General features: G+C 37.6%; 1 protein-coding gene across 1 annotated transcript in view; it reads right to left on the minus strand.

The window, feature by feature from the left end:
• Positions 1 to 20,499, minus strand: part of SLC35A3 (solute carrier family 35 member A3) — a 33,387-nt gene extending 12,888 nt beyond the window's left edge. Inside the window, exons 1-5 of the mRNA XM_082650971.1 lie at positions 20,434 to 20,499; positions 7,343 to 7,547; positions 4,646 to 4,800; positions 4,446 to 4,568; positions 2,327 to 2,498 (exon numbers count right to left, since the gene is read on the minus strand). Coding sequence (XP_082507097.1) covers positions 2,327 to 2,498; positions 4,446 to 4,568; positions 4,646 to 4,800; positions 7,343 to 7,529 — 637 coding nt within the window. The 5' untranslated portion in view covers positions 7,530 to 7,547; positions 20,434 to 20,499. The remainder of the gene's footprint in view (positions 1 to 2,326; positions 2,499 to 4,445; positions 4,569 to 4,645; positions 4,801 to 7,342; positions 7,548 to 20,433) is intronic.
• Positions 20,500 to 23,950: the final 3,451 nt, after the last annotated feature.

Genomic DNA, 23,950 nt, shown 5'->3' on the forward strand with positions numbered 1-23,950 from the left:
ATAATCTAGAGATGATTCAGTGTATATGAGAAGATTGCATAAGTCATATGCAAACACTATACACCATTTTATACAAGGGACTTGATCATCCACGGCAGTCCTGGAACCAATCCCCCACAGATACCAAGGGAAGACTGTACTCCTAGCAACCTAAGGTAACAAGAGTTCCTGCTTCTCCATTCTGTGGCTAATATTGGATCTTATCAATTAGCTAATCTTTGACCGTTGATGTTTGAAAACTTCTATACATTGTTTTGTTTTTGTAATCTCGAGTTCTATAACTTATTTATGTATCCTTTTCAAAACTTTGAGTTATTACCATTACCATTAGATTGTGTTATGAGGTCAAACCAAAGAATAAGAAATCCATGAAATACCACAGTCATGAATTCTGACCTTTCATTTTTATCTTAAAATCGAGAAAATTTGGGGTAACTCATACAAACCTGAATATTTCTTTCTTTTCTGATATTTGCGTATTAATGTAAATAGCTGACATAAGTGCTTAGGCACTAATAAAGCACAAGGCACTTTATTCTAAACACTTTACATGTATTATCTCATTTAATCCACATAGCAACATATGAAATAAGTACCATAATTAAGTATATTTTATAGATGAGGAAGCAGAGAGGAAGGTTAAGTAAGTTCTGTAATGCCACACACGTGGTAGGTAATAAAATCAGGATTTGGGGCTTCCCTGGTGGCACAGTGGTTGAGAGTCCGCCTGCCAATGCAGGGGACACGGGTTCGTGCCCCGGTCCGGGAAGATCCCACATGCCGCGGAGCGGCTGGGCCCATGAGCCGTGGCCGCTGAGCCTGCACGTCCGGAGCCTGTGCTCCGCAACAGGAGAGGCCACAACGGTGAGAGGCCCACGTACCGCAAAAAAAAAAAAAAAATCAGGATTTGAGTGGTCAGACTACCAAACCAAGAGTTCTTAACCACTATGCTATAGATATACTCTTTCTGAAATGGTGAATGCTTTTCAAGTCTGAACTTGCCTTCTAGACAAACTGAACAAAGGGAAGCTAATTTAATTTTGTTTTCAAAAATATTTACCTTGACATTCTTAAAAAAAAAAAAACACACGATACATTTCTACAAATTTTGAAGAGAAACAAATAAATACTATGAGATAAAATGAAGGTTCAGTCTGTTTGTCATCATATTATGTGAAAACAGCTGAAAGAATGGACTTTAATCAAATTTTGAAGGTTTGTCTTAAAATACAGGCCATTAGGATTACAGACAATTCACTGTATAGGGCCTGGAAGGGCCTGTTATGACTGCTATCAGGAAACATGGTATAGCTATTAAGCTGATGTGAAGAAAAAAACAGTGGCTTCAAAGAAAAAAAACAATGGTTTCAAAGATGAGCTCCAAAGTCACAGGGACAGAGGCTTAAAACAGAACATGTTGATTTGCAGTTGAGCTGCTTCTCACATGTAGCATCTTCCAAAATGAATAAGACAAGAATACTAAATTCTGAAATCTTTGTATGAGGAGTTAAATATTACAATACTGTATACAAATAGTTTAAATATCTATTCAAAGGCAATCTCTTTTTTCTTTTAAACTATTCACCTTCAGTTAGAAAAATGCTGTAGTATTTAAAAGCTAAAATGTAACAATTTGAAATAAAAAAGCATAGTAAGATTTTAAAGAGACAAAATTTCTTCATTTCAAACTTGCTCCATTTAAGTATCTATTTTTTCAGCTTTACTGAGGTATAATTGATAAGTAGAATTCTAAGACATTTGAAGTGTACATTGTGGTGATTTGATATACAACATGGTGACTGTAGCTGATAACACTGCATCATATAATTAAATTTACTATCTTTTTTTGTTTTTTTTTTTTTTTTACTATCTTAATCTCTTTTTCCAGGAGGAAAATATGTTAAGTTATTTGCAACATCTGTGGAAAACACAGCAACCAAAGACAAAGGCTCCAAATGGTGAGGACAGAAACAGGCTTCATACATTCTTATGAGCACAGACCCAAAATTCCATATTCTTGAAAAGACATTCATTTAAAATACAGTTTTTCAAAAGGCAAAAACCCTGACAGATATTTGCATCAACAGCAGCTTTTATAAAAGGTTTATTTAATTAAAGATACATAGGACTTCCTGGCAGTCCAGTGGTTAAGATGCTGTGCTCCCAGTGTAGGGGACACAGGTTCAATCCCTGGTTGGGGAACTAAGATCCTGCATGCTCTGCGGTGTGGCCAAAAAATTTTTAAGAAAAACAGGAAAACACAGAAATCTTTAAACATAACAATATAATCCTTTAAAAATAATATTAGAAAACATTTAAAACTTACCAAGTTGAATGTTTCTTATCCACACTGATTGTTTGGTTTCTTTTAAGATTTTCTCAAAGTAAACCCCAGCAAAGCCACTTGAAAAACATGCTGTGAGAACTGCCATGAGGCCTACAAATTGTGAGCCAGCTGAAAGTTCCTTAGAATTAAGCTCTTGAGAATCTGAGGGCCACTGAACAAAAAGAAAAAACTGAAGTTTAATTCCTATAATATTTTACAAAATACACATTTAGAGTCCACTCTTAGACCTTAAGGTAAAAATACAGCCAATACCATTCTGGGGGATTGCAGAGAAGAGCTTTTGAAAGAAAAACTTAGAATCACTTTTTTTTCCCCATAGTGATATTACTGTTGTAATTTATAATTTCAAAAATACCCTAAAAAAGAGAACAAGTATAATAAACGCAGAGATGCACAAAATAGCCTCCACAAGCAGTTCAGTTGTAGAAATTCAGAGTGTGAAGTGTTGGAGCAGCAAAAATGAGTATGGAGCTGATGTTTCATTATGGAAGGTCCATTTCATGCTAACCATTCTGAGCTTTATTCTGTAGATCAGTGTTCCTAAAACTTCACTTATTTCCCTATCATCTTCATGGTTTTTGTCAAATGTATGTTCTCCCTAAACTATTACTTGATATTTTAATTTAAAATACCTCACTTTTTTTTTAAAAGAAGATGTTGGGGGTAGGAGTTTAGTAATTTATTTATTTATTTATGGCTGTGTTGGGTCTTCGTCTCTGTGTGAGGGCTTTCTCTAGTTGTGGCAAGCGGGGGCCACTCTTCATCACGGTGCACGGGCCTCTCACTATCGCGGCCTCTCTTGTTGCAGAGCAGAGGCTCCAGACACGCAGGCTCAGTAGTTGTGGCTCACGGGCCTAGTTGCTCCACGGCATGTGGGATCCTCCCAGACCAGGGCTCGAACCCATGTCCCCTGCATTAGCAGGCAGATTCTCAACCACTGCGCCACCAGGGAAGCCCTAAAATACCTCACTTTTAAAAACGGAATACCAACTTTACCTTACCTTAAGCAGAATCTATGAAAATATGGGTTTGATATGCCAATTATATTTTTCTAATAACCACTTAAATAACTATTAGAAATATTTATTCAAAATATACATACCACACTCTGAGGAAAGTGATTGTAGGGGAGGGGGGCTTTGGACAGCAGGAGATTGACATGATTGGATTTCTTTTAGATAGACCACAGTGGTGACTAAGTGGAGGCTGAATTGTAAGACAGAAGTTAAAAAAAAAATCAATTAGGAGGCAAAAGATTACTTGAGACACAAAGAAGGCATGAAATGTGGAAGTGTTAGTGATAGACAAGGACAGAATCAAGAAGTATTAGAAAGCAGAGTCAGAAAGTCTTAGTGATTGACTGGATGTACAGGCTAAAGGAAGAGTCTAGGACAACTCTCAGGCTAAGTAAATCATGACTGGAAAAAACAGAAATAAAGAACAGGTTTGGTGGGGAAAAGGTAAAGTGCAGCTTTGGATACACTGAGTTTATAAGGCCTATTGAACAACCAAACAAAGATGTCCAATGTGCTTTTAGATATATAAATCTGAAACTAGAGGTGATAACCAGAGCTGATGACACAGACCAAGAAGCTATCAGCATATGTGTTAATAAAAACCTTCAGAAAGAATGAAATCTCCAAAAATAAGGAAATAATTTAAGAGAAATAACAAGCCTATCAACAACACAATATCTAATGGGAATATCAAGAAAGAGGACCCCAGGAAGGAAACCAATAAGGAATCATTAGAAAGATGTGAAAAGAACCAGGAGCGAGTGGTATCAGGGAAGCTGAGAGACAAGAGGAAGGGAGTGGTTGATCTCAAATGTCCAGATACTCAGTAAAAAACAGCTTTGTTTTACATACAGTGTCTTATTTCCCTAAATAGACTGTTCATTTCTTTACGTCAGATAATTTGATTCTACTTCTTTGTGTCATTTATAGTCCCAATGTAGTATCTTGCTCAAAGGAAGCCCTCAAAAAATGTCAGTTGTAAAGAATAAGCATTTTCTTCAACAAATAACAGAACCATATTTTCCAAAATGAGGTCTGAAACTGTGATAAAAGTAAAAGTTATACTTATCTTGAATAGTTACCTGTACAAAAGCAACTCCTGTCATCAAAATTACTAGGGAGAGCCACTGGTACACACCTAATTTTTTACTAAGCATCGACACAGAAAATAATGCAGTCGTAAGAATTTTCAACTGATATGTGACCTGAAAAAGAAAACAGCTAATATTATTGTTTGTTTCTTTCTTTCTTAGAAACACTACTAGAAATGTATTCTAAATACCTGATAAGTAGCTGCATCTAGATTTGACAGTGCCACATAGAGTAAATTATTCTGAAGAGTATATATCCCTGATGGAATAGCAAGTTTAAGTGTTTCCATAGGTTTATTAAGAATTTCATCATGTAGTATTCGATTCAGTGCTCTTAGACTACATTCTAGAAAAAACATGAAATGGACAAAATCAATAATTAAGTAACTCCAAATAAGTTACATACTCTCTCTGAAGTCCTCAGTTTTTTCACCTGTAAAAAATGAAAATTTGGCTACATGTTAAGATCCTTTTAGGTCTAAAATATACAGACGTACCTCAGAGATATTGCAGGTTCATTTCCAGACCACTGCCATAAAGTGAGTATCACAATAAAGTGAGTCACAAGAATTTTTTTTGGTTTCTCAGTGCATATAAAAGTTATGTTTACACTTTGCTGTAGTCTGTTAACTGGGCAATAAGATTATGTATAAAAAAAATAATGTGCATACCTTAATTAAAAAATACTTTAGGGCTTCCCTGGTGGTGCAGTGGTTGAGAGTCCGCCTGCCGATGCAGGGGACATGGGTTCGTGCCCCGGTCTGGGAAGATCCCACATGCCGCGGAGCAGCTGGGCCTGTGAGCCGTGGCCGCTGAGCCTGTGTGTCCGGAGCCTGTGCTCCGCAACGGGAGAGGCCACAACAGTGAGAGGCCCGCATACCGCAAAAAAACAAAACAAAACAAGACTTTATTGCTAAAAAAATACCATCATCTGACAATGGAGGGTTGCCACAAATCTTATATTTATAAAAAACACAATATCTGCAGTAAAATAAGGTATACCTATACCTTTAATGATGCTAATATTTCAAATATTAAATATATATTTCATTGGGAAATAAATCAAATTGATTATATATACACATATGTATTTATGATAACCAAAACCTCAAAGTATTCGTCAACCAAGTATTCTTACTTTATCATAGCAATATTATAATATTGATACCTTGTATTTTATAATGTATTTTATCATCAGCCATTAATGCCAATTAATAATTATGAAGACTTTAATCATAAAAAGAAGGATATCAGGAGGTGGGTTTGGCTCAAACAACAGAAAACCCAACCAACAGTGGCTCAAACCCATAGGGATTTGTCTCACATGTCATGAGTCCAGGTCAAAAGCTGCTACAGCAGCTCCGTGATGACATCAGGGACCTAGCTCTCTCTGTATATATATTGGCTTTTTATTTTCATGCTTTTCATGTATTGTCTACATGATTTTTTGCAACAGATTGCCAACTGACTGACGCACCTCTGGTTCTTCTTTCCGGAAGGAAGAAAGAAGAGGAGGAAACAGTGGCCTAGCAGGCATCTTCTTCCCTCTCACTGACCAAGACTGTGTGTTGCATAACTACTCCCTGCTGCAAGGGAGCTGGAAAATCAATTATTTTCTTTTATATTCTCCACATTAGATATAAGAAAGTGAGAAAGGAGTTAAAAATGGACTCTGAGCTAGCCAACCCACAGTATCAATCACAAAAAAATGTCCAAAGAACTTTAAGAGATATATAAATCCCCAAAGAAGGGAGAAATTCTAAGGAACCCTACCACCTTACCAACAATACACTTCACAGATGATTTTCTCTCGCAACATAAAACTTGCAAACTTTATGAAAACTGTTTTAAAATGAAAATACCTTTTTAAAAATTAATTTTTATTGGAGTTTAGTTGAGTAACAATGTGTTAGTTTCCAAAATGAAAATAACTAAAGAATGCTACTTGATATTCAGCCTTTCCTGACTAAAATAATGGTAAAAAAATTATGTAAGTAAAACAAAAGTTACCAAAAGATTATTTTAGTTTTAGCAGAAAAAATATAAAATATAAGCTCATCTTTAAAATTAAATTTTTAAATAATTAATGCTGTCACATATTTTTCTCATTAGCAGTATGAGGGTAGTGGAATTGAGTCTTGATTTCTCTGATTGCTAGAGAGGTTGAACATCTTTTTATACATTGATTGGCCACCCAGGTTTTCTCTTCTGTGAGTTGCCTATTTATATCTTTTGTCCCTTTTTTTGTTGAGTTTCTTATCTTTTTCTTATTGAGTTGTGGGAGTTCTTTGTACATTCTGGATATTAATTATTAGTGATTACCTGTGATGTAAATATCTTCTCTCAATCTGTTGCTTGTCTTCTCATTTGGTTTGATATATAAAAACATGAAAAAGTCTGTTTTTCATTTTAATGTACCCCCAAATAATCTAACCACATGGAGCCCTAACTACTGGACCACCAGGGAATTCCCTCAATAAAGATTTTTTTTTTAAAAAACTATATCAAATTAGTCACTGCTGGACTAATCATGCAGCAAATAAAATAAAAAAGCCTTGACTTTAGTAAAAAATTATTACTCCTCTAAATTACTTATTCTCAAATTATTATTAATGCAAGAAACTGTTTCATATTTACAGCATTAACCAGAGGACATGAATCATAACATAGATAAAAATAAAATACCTTTATTACTAGACTAAAACCATCTTAATAAAATGAAAATTGAAATGTTCTTCAATAATGCAAGTGTTCAAATGTGTAGTTACCTATATATATATGTCATATATATAGGTATCTATACATATATACTATATATATATCTCACATGTGAATAACTCCAAAATAATTAAATAAATTGCAATGACTTAAAAAACCTAGATACCTACTGCTGTCTTTGTAGACTAATAAAATGCAGGCCATTATCTTCAAAAGTTCAGCAACAACCACGGCTGTAGATGACAGATAACGAGGCCCCTCCTCTTTTAAAGTCCTAGAATAACGCATCGTTAGAACCAGACTGGTAGTCTGAAAGACCAAAATTCCCAAGGAAAGGTATTTTAGGTTGGCTGACATTGTTTTATCTTCATTTGCCTGAAAAACAAAATACACAGGGCAAATAAATAGAAAATACAGAAATTATAAATATTTTAAAAACCAGTAAAAACAACAACAACAAAAAAAACCAGTAAGAGATGTCTGGTTCCAAACAAGATAAAGTGCATTCCATCCTATTCTTCCTGCTAATTACAACTATAAACCTTGGACCAAAGACAAAGCAACTACAAGGAGACTCTTGTAGAAAAGAGACTGGCTAGAGACTGCAGATCTTGAGTGATTAAAAAATCTTGAGATTTTTTGCCATTCATGTATCTCACCCTGGGTGTGACAGCAGTTTACAACCTGGAACCACCAACAGGTGTAGGTCAACAACAAAAAAACCATAAGAAAAAACCCACTGTCTCCAACCAAAGGACTGGGAAGACAGCAGCCCTGAAGGATGCAACCCTCCCAAATGGGTGCTGTATAATCTATGGGGCAGAGCCTTGCTGACCATCCCAACCCTGCAAAAATGACAACAGAGGTGGTGGCCCTCCCATCCCCCACCAGGATGCAGCCACAAAGACTATGGGGGCAGAGCCCTGCCAACCATTCCTGCCCTACATAAGGTGAATGTCAGCAAAGACGCAGCACCATTCCTCCCTCTCCAGTGGCTGCCTACTAATATAGACGATTTAAGTAGGAACCAAGGTCTCATAACACTCAAAATGTCCAGGATACAATCCAAAATGAGTATACTCATCATTCCAAAAGACAGGAAAAAAAATCTCAACTAGGATGAATAAGGACAAATCAACAGACAACAACAACATATAGTTGATACAGATGTTGGAATTATCAGACAAGAATTTTAGAGAAGTTACTACAAAAATGCAGCAACCAACAGGCAATAATAAACATTCTTGAAATAATTTTAGACTTACATAGTTGAAAAAAATAGAACAGAAGTTCTCATGTACCCTCCACCTGGCTTCCCTCAATAATAAAAGTAGCAAAGTTTCTGTATTTTTCCTGAAGCAATTTCATATTAACTCTAAGAGACTCACTTTAAATATGAAGATACAAATATGTTAAAAAGTAAAACTATGGAAAATGATAAAAGCCATGAGGAAAATAACTATGAGAAAGTTGGAGGGGTTAGATTAATATCAGGCGAAACAGATTACATAAGAATTATTTTTAGAATTAAAGGACACTTTGTAATGATAAAAGAATCAACACATCAGGAAGATATAACCATTATAAATGTATATGTGCTAATAACATAGCTTCAAAATACATAAAGCAAAAACTGACAGAACTAAAAAGAAAAACAGGTAAATCCAGTCAGAATGTGAGATTTTAACCCACCTTTCCCAGTAATTCATAGAATATACACACACAAAACCCAGTAAGAATATAGAAGATTTGAACAACACTATCAACCACTGTATGTAGACTTGGAGATGCTCCACTAAGATCCTCCTTCAAGGAAGGACTTAATGTAGTGTGCATGATCATTCAACTGCCTCTCCACCCCAGGTCACATCCTTTGCTTCAAATTCATCTAAAGACTCAATCTCAAACAAAATCTCTGAAGGACTTTTTGGTAGAAATTGATATTGATTTTAAAATTTATAGGAAAATACAAAGGACCTAGACCAGCAAAACAATTTTGAAAAGGAAGAATAAAGTGGAAGGAGTTAAACTACTGAAATTCCAGACTTACTATAAAGCCCTAGTAATTAAGACTGATATTGACATAAGGACAGAAGAATAGGTCAATGGGATAGAATGAAGTCCAGAACAGGGACTTCCCTGGTGGTGCAGTGGTTATGAATCTGCCTGCCAATGCAGGGAACACGGGTTCGAGCCCTGGTCCGGGAAGATCCTACATGCCGCGGAGCAACTACGCCTGTGCGCCACAAATACTGAGCCTGTGCTCTAGAGCCCATGTGCCACAACTTCTGAGCCCACGCGCCTAGAGACCGTGCTCCGCAACAAAAGAAGCCACCGCAATGAGTAGCACCCACTCACTGCAACTAGAGAAAGCCCATGCACAGCAACAAAGACCCAACACAGCCAAAAATAAATTAAATAAATAAATTTATTTTTAAAAAAGCTAAAACTATAAATATTCAAGAAGAAAACATAGGAGAAAATCATAGCCAAATAAAAATAGGCCGAGATTTCTTAGGATACAAAAAGCACAAACCATAAAAGAAAAATATGGAAAAACTGGACATCATCAAAATTTAAATCTACTCTTCCAAAGACACTGTAAAAATAATGAAAGGCAAAACACATCATGGGAGAAAATATTCTCAACACAAAAATCTGACCATGGTCTTGTACCTAGAATTTATAAAGAACTCTTACGACACAATGAGTAGAAGACAAACAACCCAAATTAAAATGGACAAAAGATTTCAATAGATATTTCACCAAAAAAAGATAAATGAATGGCTAATATGCACATGAAAAGATGTTCAACATCACAGTCATTAGAGAAATACAAACTAAAGTCACAATGAGATAACATTATACACCTATTAGAATAGCTGAAATCTTAAAAATTGATGCTACCAAGTGTTGAAGAGGATTTAGAGCAAATAGAACTCTCAACTTTGCTAGTGGGAATGTAAAATGCCACAACCACTTTATCAACCAACTATCTCATTTTTATAAATCTACATTAGCAGAAGAATCCTAGTGTGAAATAAAATTATAGCATTTTAGAAGTGGAAGATGCTTTAGAAATCATCTAGTACAATATCTTCATTTTAAAATACAGAAAATAGTGAACAGAGAAGTTAGATGACTTGTTCAAGGTCTTATAATTATTAATTGAAAATAACAGTTATAAAGTTAAATATCAAGTTCTGCAGATCCCATTACAAGCTACTGTAGAATTTCAAATGACTTCCCAGTGGCCTTTATCTCTGTATAAAAGGAAGACAAGTTGCCAGCAATCTGCATTTAGCACATGCATTTGATTTTCCTGGGAAATGTCAAACAATTATTTCAAACCTGTTCAAGAAAGTCTTTTGTTTATTCTGTACAACTAAGACCATAATGTATGTGTTACAACAGCAATACTCTGATTTCTTTTCAAATGAAAATTTAAAGGTCAGATTCTAAGCCAGGATACACTATTTGTACAATTTTGCTTTTCCATTTCCAAGTACATACAACATCAATATAAACATTCACTGTGATAATACAGTTCGTAATATTTTTAGTCTCTCACAATGTTTTGTTTTGTTTTTCTAAGTCTGTGAGATAACAGAAAAACATAATATATTGGTCTCTGGTGCTGGCTCCTGACACAGGCCTCCTGAAACACTTGTAATTTCCTAAGTGATAAGAGCACTAGGAGCATCTTTTGTTCTAATATTTGGTCTTTGACCCCAGTTCCTGACACAGGGCTCCTGAAACCCTTGTAATTTTCTGGGTGATAGAAGTGTCTTTTGTTCTAGTGAGGCAAATTTGGGCAGGCTTCTGGATGGCTTCTGAAGAGAGCTGCTCACCAGAAAGAACAAGCCATGATTAGAAGCTTGGAATTTTCAGCCCCATCCCCCAAGCTCCCCTACTCCCCATCTCTTGAGAAGGCAAAAGGGCTGAAAATGGAGTTAATGATCCATTTTGCCTACATGATGAAGCCTCCATAAAATCACAATACTATAGGGTTCAGAGGGCCTCCAAGTTGGTGAACACATCCACACAGGGAAGGTGAGGCACCCCAATTCCATGGGGACAGAAGTTCCTGTGCTGGGGACCTTCCCAGACCTTGCCCTATGTATTTCTTCATCTGACTGTTCATCTGTATCCTTTATCATATCTTTTAATAAACTGGTAAACATAACTGTTTCCCTGAGTTCTGTGAGCCACTATAGCAATTTAATCAAACATGAGGAGAAGGTCGTGAGAACCTCTGATTTGTAGCCAAGTACAAGTCAGACAGAAGTTGTGCATAACCTGAGGACCTACTACTTGTGATTGGCATATGACGTGGGGTGGGAGCAGTCTTGTGGGACTGAGCCCTTAACGTGTGGGATCTGATACCATCTCCAGACAGACAGTGTGAGAATTGAAGTAGGACAACCAGCTGGTGTTGCAGAGAATTGCTTGGTGTGGGGAAAAACCTCACATACATGTGATGACCAGAAGTGTCAGAAGTGAAGTATCCTGTATGAGGAGTAGAGGAAACACACAGGAGGAAAGAACGGCGTTGCTTTTCTAATATGAAGTTGAGAAGTAAAATACATGCAAACACATGCTCATTTGCACTAGATCACGTGTAAAGAATTACAATTTAATTTACAATTCTGCCTAAGGGAAGAAAAAACTCAAAATGAAAAAATTCAAAATACTAGCATTTCTAAGATATACAAATACTTAGTTTGGTTGGAGTACAATATAGGTAAAAGTTAGTACTTTCACTTAGTACAATATAGGTAAAAGTTAGTACTTTCACTTAATACAACCCCTAAATGCAAAGCAAATACATAAACACGAAATAGACCAAAAAAAGATTATGTTCCACCTCTATAATTTACAAGAGTAACACTGTTTCTTCCTTGTAAAGTCTATAATATTTTCTCATTATAACTGAAAACAATCTTTTACCAATTTCATGTTTAAGATTTAAATTCAGTCTCTCCTACATTTTTTTCTCTTACCGCCGAATTCCCCTTCTTTTATCCTTTCAGGTGTTGCCAATCTTCTGGTTTCCAGATTATTCTGTTTCATAAAAATTTCCTATCCAAGAAACTTTTATATCAATAATAAGAAACTGTTAGGTTCTTTCACAAATGGAGCCTCATTCAGTTTACTTTCAAAAACGTCATGAACCAGTCCACAAATTACTACCCATGTTCCATTAAAGACCCCGATTACTAAGCTCCGTAAACCCACTTGGAGTTCAGTGAGGCTCTCAGATTTATAGCAATGTCAAAGAGACAGGATGCTTAGATGCTCCACTTCTACCTTAACAGCTAAGACCTGAAAAATGTATTCTTCCTGGTCACTAGAGTAAATGGCACTATTTCATTTGGATTGCTTTCCTTTGTTTTCGTTTGTTCTGGTTTTTCTAAAAAAGCATTTATTATTTTATTTACTTTAAAAAGTAGCATATTATTAGTGAGAAAAAATTAATAAACTTAAAAATTATATTAATAAGTAAAAATTTGAACCATAATCTCACCACTCAAAGACATCTAATAATATTTTGATATAGATTCTGTCAATTTTTATTAAGTTTTTTGGAAATCTCTAAACTCAAGAACACTAGCAGCAAAGGTAAAATAAAGTACCTAGACCATTTCATACTCCCACTGAAAGGATTTCAACAACTTTTGGGGATTCTTAGTTATATAGAAACTAGTCTTGTAATCACAAAGTTCCAAATTCTCCTGAAAAATAATAGATCTTTCTTGAGGGAAAAAAATGGATTTTAAAAATACAATAAAGTACCAAGAATATAACAAACATCCATGATTCTACCACCCAGAACTAACAATTGTCAATCTTGTCACATTTGCTTACCTTTCCTTTTTTAAAGGAATAAAACACAACAGTTAAAGTCCCCTTTAAGCCAAATTCTAAGTCCTATTCCTTTTCCCCTCCCCTATTATCATACATTTGGAGTATGTATTTCAGTGCACTTTTAAAATTTTATACACCTATATAGAAATATCCGTAAGCCTAAATATTTTAATATACATACATGGTATCAAACTGTATACATTATTCAGCATCTTCCTTACTTTATTCAGCATTGTTTTGCCATCTACATTGATATACAGACCTAGTTCATTGCTTTTAATAACTCTATGTTGTTCCAACAAATAAGCAGACCTTCTATTTACCCATTCTCCTACTGATAAACATTTACGATCCTTTCTTTTCCTTTTAAAGATTTATTTAAAAGTTTTCTTAAAATTTTTCAACAAGTAGCTACTAAATATTATATAAGCTACAAATATTTCAAGCCATTTTGCTAAAATTTAATATTGTATATGATTTCTCAGGTCTCTTCCAATTCTAATACACACACACAATTTTATTAAAGTAATTTCAATTTTTTCATCTGAAAGTGTCTCAATTTTTAAATTGTAAACTTTGAGTATACATATAGTAATACATAACATATATAATCATTAACTATTGTAAAACTATTAGTGTATAATTATTGCATAATAATAATGTATAATTATAATTTTTGTGTATGTGTGTGTATACTATAATCATACTTATTCGATACAGTCACACTGCTAGTACTTCTAAAAGTCCTTTGCACAGGAATATTTCAGGATTTGGTTAGTCACTATAAAAGATCTTGTACTTGCTTTCCAATCATTATTTTTCTCCTGAATTGTTAGATAAGTTTGGTATTTACAAAGTTGAATTTTATTATTTTTAAATGCCATCTCACCTCTTGAAAGAAAAATGTACAACAAAAACTTCATTCATCTAATAAGCTCCATTCATTTGGATTTGATGATGACTTGGTTAGAATTGTGTGCAAAAAATATTAGTAAGCTCATTAAGAGTTCAAAAAATTTCTCAGTAATTATTTATTACTCTTAAGGGGGAAAAAAAGGTTTTTCAAACATGCTAGAAGGTATAATTTAAGTACATTTTATATGCTAATTACATATCCCTCATTTCCATTAAAGTCGCTCCCTAAGATCCCTGCCTTTACAATGCTTTGTCAGCCAATTCTGAGATACTTTACAGGCCTTAAACATTTAAAAAATATATATTACACAAAGTATATATATCATTAATACACACTACTACTACTTCCACCCTTATATTAATCAGGGTTAGTGAGAAATTAGTTGTTTATACCATCATTATTGCACTAGATATGCATTAACTAAGTTCTGAAATATTCAAAACACTATATACTAATAATTTCTATGTATCTTTTCAAACAGAGATAGGTACTTGAAGGTAAACCTGAAAATCAGTCTGGCTACATTATATCCAATAGGTTACATGTATAATCTTTAGGTCTGTGTATGAAGCCCATTATTCTACTGAGACAATAATATCTGTATTTTGCTGTTATGTCTTCAGCCACTAAAAGTTCCACAAAACTAAATCTTTAGTCAATGTCTTTAAATTGTAATAACATTTATATAGAGAGATTGGCTCAAGATGGTGGAGTAGAAGGTCATGTGCTCACCTCCTCCTGCAAGAGCACCGAAACTAACTGCTGAACAACCATCAACAGGAAGACACTGGAACCCACCAAAAAAGATACCTCACATCCAAAGACAAAGGAGAAGCTGCAGTGAGATGGTAGGAGGGGTGCAATCACAATAAAATCAAATCCCATACCCGCCGGGTGGGCGACCCACAAAGTGGAAAACAAGTATACCACAGAAGTTCTCCCACTGGAGCAAAAGTTTTGAGGCCCGCTTCAGGCTTCCCAGACTGAGGGTCTGGTAACAGGAGTAGGAATCCCCAGAGACTCTGACTGTAAAGGCCAGCAGGATTTGATTGCAGGACTTACGCAGGACTGGGGGAAACAGAGACACCACTGTTGGAGGGCACACACAAACTCATGTGTGCACTAGGACCCAGGGAAAAGGAGGAGTGACACCATAGGAGACTGAACCAAATCTACCTGCTAGTGTTGGAGGGTCTCCTGCAGAGGCGGCAGGCAGGTGAGGCTCACCGTGGGGACAAGGGCACTTGGCAGCAGCAGTTCTGGGAAATATTCATTGGCATGAGCCCTCCCAGAGAGCACCATTAGCCCTGCCATACAGCCTGTAGGCTCCAGTGCTGGGTTGCCTCAGGCCAAACAACTAACAGGGAGGGAACATGGCCTCACCCATCAGCAGACAAGTGGATTAAAGTTTTACTGAGCATGGCCCTGCCCACCAGAGCAAGACCCAGTCCCTCTTAGATAGCCTCACCCACCAGAGGGCAGACAGCAGAAGCAAGAAGAACTACAATCGTGCAGCCTGCAGAATGAAAACCACAATCACAGAAAGTCAGACAAAATGAAAAGGCAGAAGATTATGTCCCAGATGAAGGAACAAGATAAAACCCCAGAAAAACAACTACATGAAGTGGAGTTAGGCAACCTTCCAGAAAAAGTATACAGAATAATGATAGTGAAGATGATCCAGGATCTGGGAAAAAGAATGGAGGCAAAGATTGAGTAGATGCAAGAAATGTTTAACGGAGACTTAGAAGAACTAAAGAACAAACAAACAGAGATGAACAATACAATAACTGAAATGAAAAATACGCAAGAAGGAATCAATAGCAGAATAACTGAGGTAGAAGAATGGAGAAGTGACCTGGAAGACAGAATGGTGGAAATCACTGCCACGGAACAGAATAAAGAAAAAAGAATGAAAAGAAATGAAGACAGCCTAAGAGACCTCTGGGACAACATTAAACACACCAACATTCGCATTATAGGGGTCCCAGACCGAGAAGCCAGAGAGAAAGGACCTGAGAAAATATTTGAGGAGATAATAGCTGAAAACCTCCCTAACATGGGAAAGGAAACAGTCAACCAACTCTAGGAAGCACAGAGTCCCAGGCAGGATAAACCCAAGGAGAAACAAACACACAGAGACACACAGTAATCAAATTGACAAAAATTAAAGACAAAAAACATATTAAAAGCAATAAGGGAAAAATGACAAATAACATATAAGGGAACTCCCATAAGGTTATCAGCTTATTTCTCAGCAGAGACTCTGCAAGCCAGAAGGGAGTGTCATGATATATTTAAAGTGATGAAAGGGAAGAACCTACAACCAAGAATAATCCACTCAGCAAGGCTCTCATTCAGATTTGACAGAGAAATCAAAAGCTTTACAGACAAGCAAAAGCTAAGAGAATTCAGCATCACCAGACCAGCTTTGCAACAAATGCTAAAGGAACTCCTTTAGGCAGGAAAGAGACTAGCAACTTAAAAAAAAAAAATTTATACAGATTTTTAAAGACTACTAAGTACCTAAGTAATTCTGCAAATCAATTTTCCTTCTATTATAAAAGCAAAAGGTTAAATTTCTAACTTTAGGTTTTTAGAGTGAGCTATATTTACATTTTCTAAACATTAGTTCTGAAATATACTCCCTAAGTATAATATTATAATCTATTTTAGGTTAATGACACAACAGAGTACATATGAAAACACACACATTTTAAAGTGCTATGCAAATATAAATTCACATTACACTAGTCAGAAACAGCTATTGGTATAAAAACAAACCTTTCAAAGTTTTTCCAAGTAAATGAACAGAAAAAGTAATGCTGACCTCAGCTGCAATTTTTTGTTCATTATCTTCCATGATGCCAAAACTTTAAAACTGCAACCTACAACTGTGTACTAAATAATGACAAAATTCATCACAACTGGCTTTACTTCTGACACTGGCATTTATATATCTTCCTGCCAAACTATCTCAGAAGTAGAGACAGTATTCTCCAAAAGTAGCAACAATATGTTGTACTTGAAGTCCATAATAATCCTGTGGAAAACCCAAAATCTTATTTATAAAAGCGAAAGAAATATGAATTAAAGGTACTTTACATTATTGACATAGTCAATTTTGTTTCTATGATAAAAATAATAAGTTCCACTAAGTGAACTTAAGTTCACTCTTAAGTGCTTAAGAAAAGCAAAATCCTGCTCGACAACACTTAACAACTGACTCTTTACATTCTATGACTCCTATTACATTCTAAGTTAAACAACTTTTCATTGTTTCTCCTTCCTTTTCTTCCTCAAGGTATCAGGTATCTGTTTACAGAAGACAATATCACTTGTATGTAAGTTAGAGTACTGTGTCAATTTTTAACTTGTTCTTTTATAGACTGCAGAATTTCCACTCCTACATTCAGATAAAATCAATAGTACTCAACTATTTCTTCAACTTAACAAACATAAAACCTATCTGCATTCTAATTTTTAGATTATAAATTATTCAATATTATTGTACTCTTTACATAATGTCAGTGACTGGGAAAAAATAAAGACCTAATAAATATAGCCCTAAGATCCCCTTCTAATGTGAGGTGCCATGTAAAAATGTACTCCTTTCTCACCCTCTCATTTCCCCATCCCTGTGCCATTCTGCTCTACCACTCTGCTATGGTCACTTCCCACCACTTACAGCTAAAGGCTGATGTTAAAGGTATTCTATAAAGAACAGAGACTACTGTACAATCCGGGTAGGATCTGTAGGGTAGCAAAACTTGTCATGCCAAAATATCTCTTTGGCATGTGGGTTATTTCAAGCTGGAAACAGTGAAGGCCCTAAAGACTCAGCAAGATCTTTGACCTTTCCCCTAACTGATAAAAAAAAAAAAAAAAAAATTAGATAGATGGCCTGTTTCCACAGTATCACCAGAGATATCTGCAAAGAATTAAGAATATGGGCTATGTGTGGTGGAGGGAAACTCTAGGCAGAGCCTAGAGATCAGAGTCCACTCTGTGTCCCACTGTCTCTGCATGGCCCAGCAAATATTTATTTATCAAACTTTTGCTTTTACATCTCCATGTCAATTGCTTTCCTCCCCTTTGAAGCCTCAAACCACTACCCCCAACATCCTCTCTTGTCTTTAGCTGCAGATGGTATGTAAGGTGAGGGTTTCAGCCATTTTGACAAGTTACTCAGTTTTCCTGGGTCTCTCCCATGTATCCGTGTTATTAAACTTTTGTGTGATTTTTCTCCTCAATCTGTCTCATGTCAATTTAATTCTTAGACGGGCCAGAAGAACCTAGAAGAGTAGAAGAAAAATTCCTCCTCCATGACAGGTCCACAGGCACTAACCATTAGTAAGGTTTCAAGATTCAGGAGATGCGGTCAGAAGTAGAAAATAAAGGTATCACACAATTCACCATCAATATTTAAATACTAACTATGGTCAGGAACTATGATGAGCACTGATACACAATGATGAACAAAACAAATATAATCTGTTTCTTCATAGAGCTTATCCTCTAGCATGGAAGACACATATTATTCAAATAATTTAAGAAACAGTATAAGGGTGTAAACTGCTATGACATGGTGTATAACAGGAAAATATCATAGGAAAATTATGATCCTTGTATTATTATGGTCCTTGTATTTACTGTATCAACTTGGTTAAACTCAAACACATTTCCGCAAATCCCCTTCTCTATATGGTGCCAGGTCAGAATTGGCTAAACACAAAACCTGCACAAGATCTGGAAGGCAGAAGTGAAGCAACAGCCATTACTCCAGACGATTCTCAGTTAAATGTGGTGAAACAGAAGCAAAGGTGCCGGCAGGTTCCAGTTATCCTCCCTTCCCTGCTTTAGGTCAACTCTTCCCAACTGCTGATAACCCTACTGAGCAACAACAGGTCCTAATCCTTAAAACCTGTAAATGTTACCTTATTTGGAAAAGGGAATTTTGCAGATGAAATTAAGTTAAGGATCTTGAGATGGGAAAATTATCCTGCATTAGCTAAGTGAGGCCTAAACGCCAACGTAAGTGTCCTCATAAGAGACAGAAGAGGAAAATACAGATACTCAAGAGAAGAAGGCAATGTAAAGATGGAGCAAAAAGAGATTTGAAGATGCTGGGCTTGAAGACTGGAGTGATGCACCCACAAACCAAGGAATGTTGGCAGCCACCAAAGCTGGATGAAAAAGGGAACAGATTCTCTCCTAGAGCCTCCAAAGGGCGCATAGTCCCTTTGACACTTTGATATCAGCCCAATGATACTGATTTCTGATTTTGGATCTGATTGGAGCCATGGACAGCTACAAATTTTGAAGAGTTTTGGATACTACCCTAAATAATTTTAAATTTATTCTGGATTCAATAGAGAGTCACCGAGTATTTCTGAGGGAAAAGAATACACAAGACCTCTGGCTTTAAAAAGCAGTATCGGCGGGGGAGTTATTGGAAGGAAGACAGGCTGAGGGCAGCAAGTCTAGCCACCTCTATAGCATAAGTAAGAAGAGGAAAGAGAAGCCACGTTAAGCACAGGAATGAAAAAGGGAAGAAGCAAATTGAGATGCTGAAAAAGTAGAATCAATACTTGGGAGGAAAGTTAGGACCAGAAATATAAATTTAGAAGTCATGCCTTTAAAGGAAACAACCTGAGTTTACCAGTGAAAATGAGTAAGCGCACGAAGTGAGAAACTGTACCAAAATTTCATCTTTAACTACCAAAGTTGATTGAAAACAAAAAACTTAACTCTGGTTCCATTTTCAAATACTACATGTAATAGAACATAATAAAAGACTCAGTCTTCTACCATAAAGTAATGACACGTGTTTTACTAAGCAAGGCCCAGTACTACATTTAATATTATTATCCTTTAATTCATTTGAACCAGCGTTCCCCGGAGTTTAGTTGGTTTAAATAAATGTTAATTAAAATGCTCCCTTCCTAAACACTCAGAACCCTCTCCCAACACACACACCTGTTCTGATAGGAATCCCACCTGGCCTCAGACAGCCCTTGCCTATGTATTAGCCTTACCAAGGACTGCTTTTCCATTTTTTGAAGTCCCTGCGGCTTCTTCAGCGCAGCGTCCCCGTCTGGTGGCTCGGTACCTGCCACAGGACCACACACCGAGCAGGAGCTCCGGGGAAGTTCGCTGACGGAATGACCGCCAGCCTGGCCCTCCGGCCGCGGCTCCCCACGCCCCAGCCTCTAAGGCAAACACTGCGTTTTTCATTCGCTTGACACACCCCTTTCCCCGGGCCCTTTTTTCCTCTTCCACCCAGCACATTCCTCATATATTCCCTCGGACTTAACAACGTGTCACTTCATCCACTCCCACCCCTACTTAGCTAGTACTTAAAGTCTATCCACACCGTCCCCTTCACTCAGACGGATTTCACATCACTGCCCTGGCCGGAGCCACGGTCACCGGCCTCCCCGTGCCCGCAGCCGCCCAGGAGCGCGCCAGACTCACCTCCCGCGCCGCTCGGCCGGCTGCGCGCACTGGGGGCGGCGGCTCAGCTCCGCCGGGCCCCCCAGGCTGCGGCGCCCGCCGGGTCCCCCGCGACCCCAGAAGCGCAGCGGCGCCCGCTCCCGCCGCCGTCGCTGCCGCCGGCCCGGTGCGGCCCAGACGTTTCCGGGTTCCCGCGGTCCAGTCCCCCAAATGCTCCGGCTTCCTCCTCGACCCGAGCGAATACCGTTCCCGGCTCCGCTCTGGTGGCCGCAGCTCTGCACTGGCCGGCTCCATCCCGAAGGCGAGGCACCCGGGCGGCCCCACGGGCGACCCCCGGTGCCGGCTTCACCGTCCGGGGCAGTGCCTCCTGCTGGGTGTGTCCTGAGGGGACCTGGCGGACAGAGTAACTCCAGTGGCGGGCCTCTGCCGGGCTGCCCGGTGGCGGAGGGCGCCAGGGTGTCAGACTGCGAAAGTAAAGTCAAACTCCTTTTGGGGCAAAGGACCCGGAGAGGGAGTGAGGAGGTGGATTCGGGAAGGAAACAAACCCGCTTCTAAAAATGACTGTCACTGACAGTGAAAACCAAAGAGATTCGCTGTGGCGCAGGCTGCCACCCAGTCATCTGGAAAGCTTGTTCGGTTGGAAACAACCAATTCTCCCACCCTGGCTTAGACCCTGAGGCAGAGCCGCGCCCAAAGTAGCGCAGCCAAATAGTAGATAGAGTAGGATTGTCCCTTTCCTCTTAACACAATGCTTTATATTGCAAATGAGTAAAACTACGTCCAAGAAACACAAACGGAGAGAGAGCAGTAAAATAAAATTAAATAACTGTGTTAGAGTAGAATAACTGGCTTTAAACTGTTCTGTAATATGATCTTGAGAAATTCCCCGGATGGTGGAATATATATCAGATCTTAATGTTTGTCCATATATTTTGGAAGTATAATGTGCCTGGTGCATAATAATAATAGCTAGGCACTATTCTAAGATTAAGAGGTAGATAGATAGATATAGATAATATATAATGAATATATATTTATTTTAAAAATAGTAGTAATTATGTGTGGTTGTAAGGGGAAAAAAAGATTTAAAATATTTTAAAAATACATGAGCAGAAAAAGTATACCTTATGACATAAGTACAGCTTTTTAGAGAAAACAAAGAGCTTTTAGTCTGTTCAAAAAGCTTTAAAATGAAAAAAAGGGACATGGAGACACTTATTAATTACAAAATAGTAACATGTGCTTTGTCATCTTGGAAAATGACCAAAACTCTAGACAAACAAAAACAACAATGAAAATAGAGGGTTAAATATATGAGACCCACAACTGATGTAAAGATATTAGTCCCAAAACTGATGACCAAAAGAAAGTAATACTTTCATTAACCTCTCCTAGCTTTACAATTTATACTCTAACAACGCTGAACAGCTTTGAGTTTCCCCATATATACCATTCATAGTACCTTTTCCTATTCCTCATGCTGTTCACTGAATGTAGAATATGTTTCCACTGCTCCTGCCTATATATATATATATATTTTTTTTTTTTTTTTTTTTTTTTTTTTGCGGTACGCGGGCCTCTCACTGTTGTGGCCTCTCCCGTTGCGGAGCACAGGCTCCGGACGTGCAAGCTCAGCAGCCATGGCTCACGGGCCCAGCCGCTCCACGGCATGTGGGATCTTCCTGGACCGGGGCACGAACCCGCGTCGCCTGCATCGGCAGGCAGACTCTCAACCACTGCACCACCAGGGAAGCCCCTGCCTATATTTTTTTAAGTTAGCCCCATTCATCTCTTAATTCTCTGTTCAGATATTATCACAAACTTCAAGCCTTTTCTTGCTTCCTTCCTCCCAGGGGTCTGAACTTCTCTGTAGTTCCATAACATCTTGAGGCATCTTGTGCATATCAAAATATTTTACTTCACTGTATTGTGATCTGATTTATATATATCCTTTCTGCCCAACACTCTCCTTGAGGTCAGTGCTATCCTATTTATCTCCGGATCTCCAGCACCTAGCTGGAGTAGAAGTAGTAGAAACTTAACACGTATTTCCTGAACGGACCTGAACTGGTTGGTAATGGTGGTGAAGACAAGCCAGGCAGTACAAAAGCTCACCAGGGAAGAGTATCCAGCAGAGCCTAAACTGCAAGTCTAGGCATCCAACACATTTAAAGATTCAAGTCAGCACCCAAGGCCTGAAGCTCTTTTAGTAATAATAATCCAGTAAGGATTGTACCTTTGAGTAGGTTGCCTGTATCAATCTCATTTAACCCTCACAACAGCCCTATAAAGTAGACATTAGTACTTGTATTTTACAGAAGGAGAACCTGAGGCTTACAGACATTAAGTAATTACTGAAGCTCCCATATGTACTGAAAGGTGAACTGGGATTCAAATTCTAATTTGTCTGCCTTTAAGTCCATGCTTTCAAACAGTACACTTAGCTGTCATAGGAAGAAAAAATGGAACAGAAAAGGAATGAGCACAGTATAGAAAAAAGGTGGCAGGCAGCAAAAGTAGCAATAGGGGTAGAAGTATCAGTGAAGAACAGAGATGGCTGTGAAGGAAGAGAGAAAAACAGCAATCTGGGGGCACTGGGGCAGTGGACCGGCTTTGGTGTTTCTATGATAACAGATATGAAAGGCAAAATTTTGACACCCTAAAGACAGACAAATTAGAGTAACATATCAGTCTAAGGGCAGCTAGAGCCAAACAGGACTAGGTATCTCACTGGTACTTGATTAGTGCTGCCAGATAAAACACAGGACACCTAGTTTAACTTGAATTCCAAATAAACAATGAATAATTGTTTAGTATATGCAATATGTGGTGTACACTGTGGAAAGGGAATGTTGCCTGCCATTCCAGTAAACAGAGTGTCGCCCACCGTTCTAGTTGTACAAGGATCAAGCCACCAGCCAAGGCAGAGCACCCCACCCCTAGCACCCTGAGGGGAATTCAGGATGGAGAAAGACAGGAAGCAGGCTAGGCTTCTGGATACTGGCCTTAAATAGTTGAGATGTATATCTAAGGAATCATTTCAATGTATTGGTCCATAGAGAGAAAAGCACTAACATAATTAACTTTAGATGTTTTTTTTGTGATTAGCAGTAATCTTTTGATGTTAGACTGCATGTTTTGTTTTCATCAGGAACTTCCTAAATATCCTGGCTCCTCCCTTAACTCTTCAGAGCGGTTCCCCAGAGCTATCTGAAGAGGCTGTCTCCCAGGCTACAGTCCTCAGTAAGATCCACAAATAAAACTGAACTTGCAACTTTTAGGTTGTGCAAGTGACAATACTTAAGCTAAAAAGAATTTATTGTTTATCAGAAATTCAAAATTTAACTGGGTATCCTATATTTTTATTTTCTAAATCTGGCAAACCTATTGAAAGCATGAGTACATTATAATATTGCACAATAACTGCAGTTTCCAAGAGTGGCCCAGAGAAATTAAGACTAAATTAAATTATTTGTGGTGCAGATGATACTGCAAGCATTATGCACACAAAGTGACATTTCCCAGATCAGTATCTTCA

The sequence above is a fragment of the Grampus griseus genome (genome assembly GCF_964374135.1).
Source record: "Grampus griseus genome assembly, chromosome: 1".
Classification (NCBI taxonomy): domain Eukaryota; kingdom Metazoa; phylum Chordata; class Mammalia; order Artiodactyla; family Delphinidae; genus Grampus; species Grampus griseus.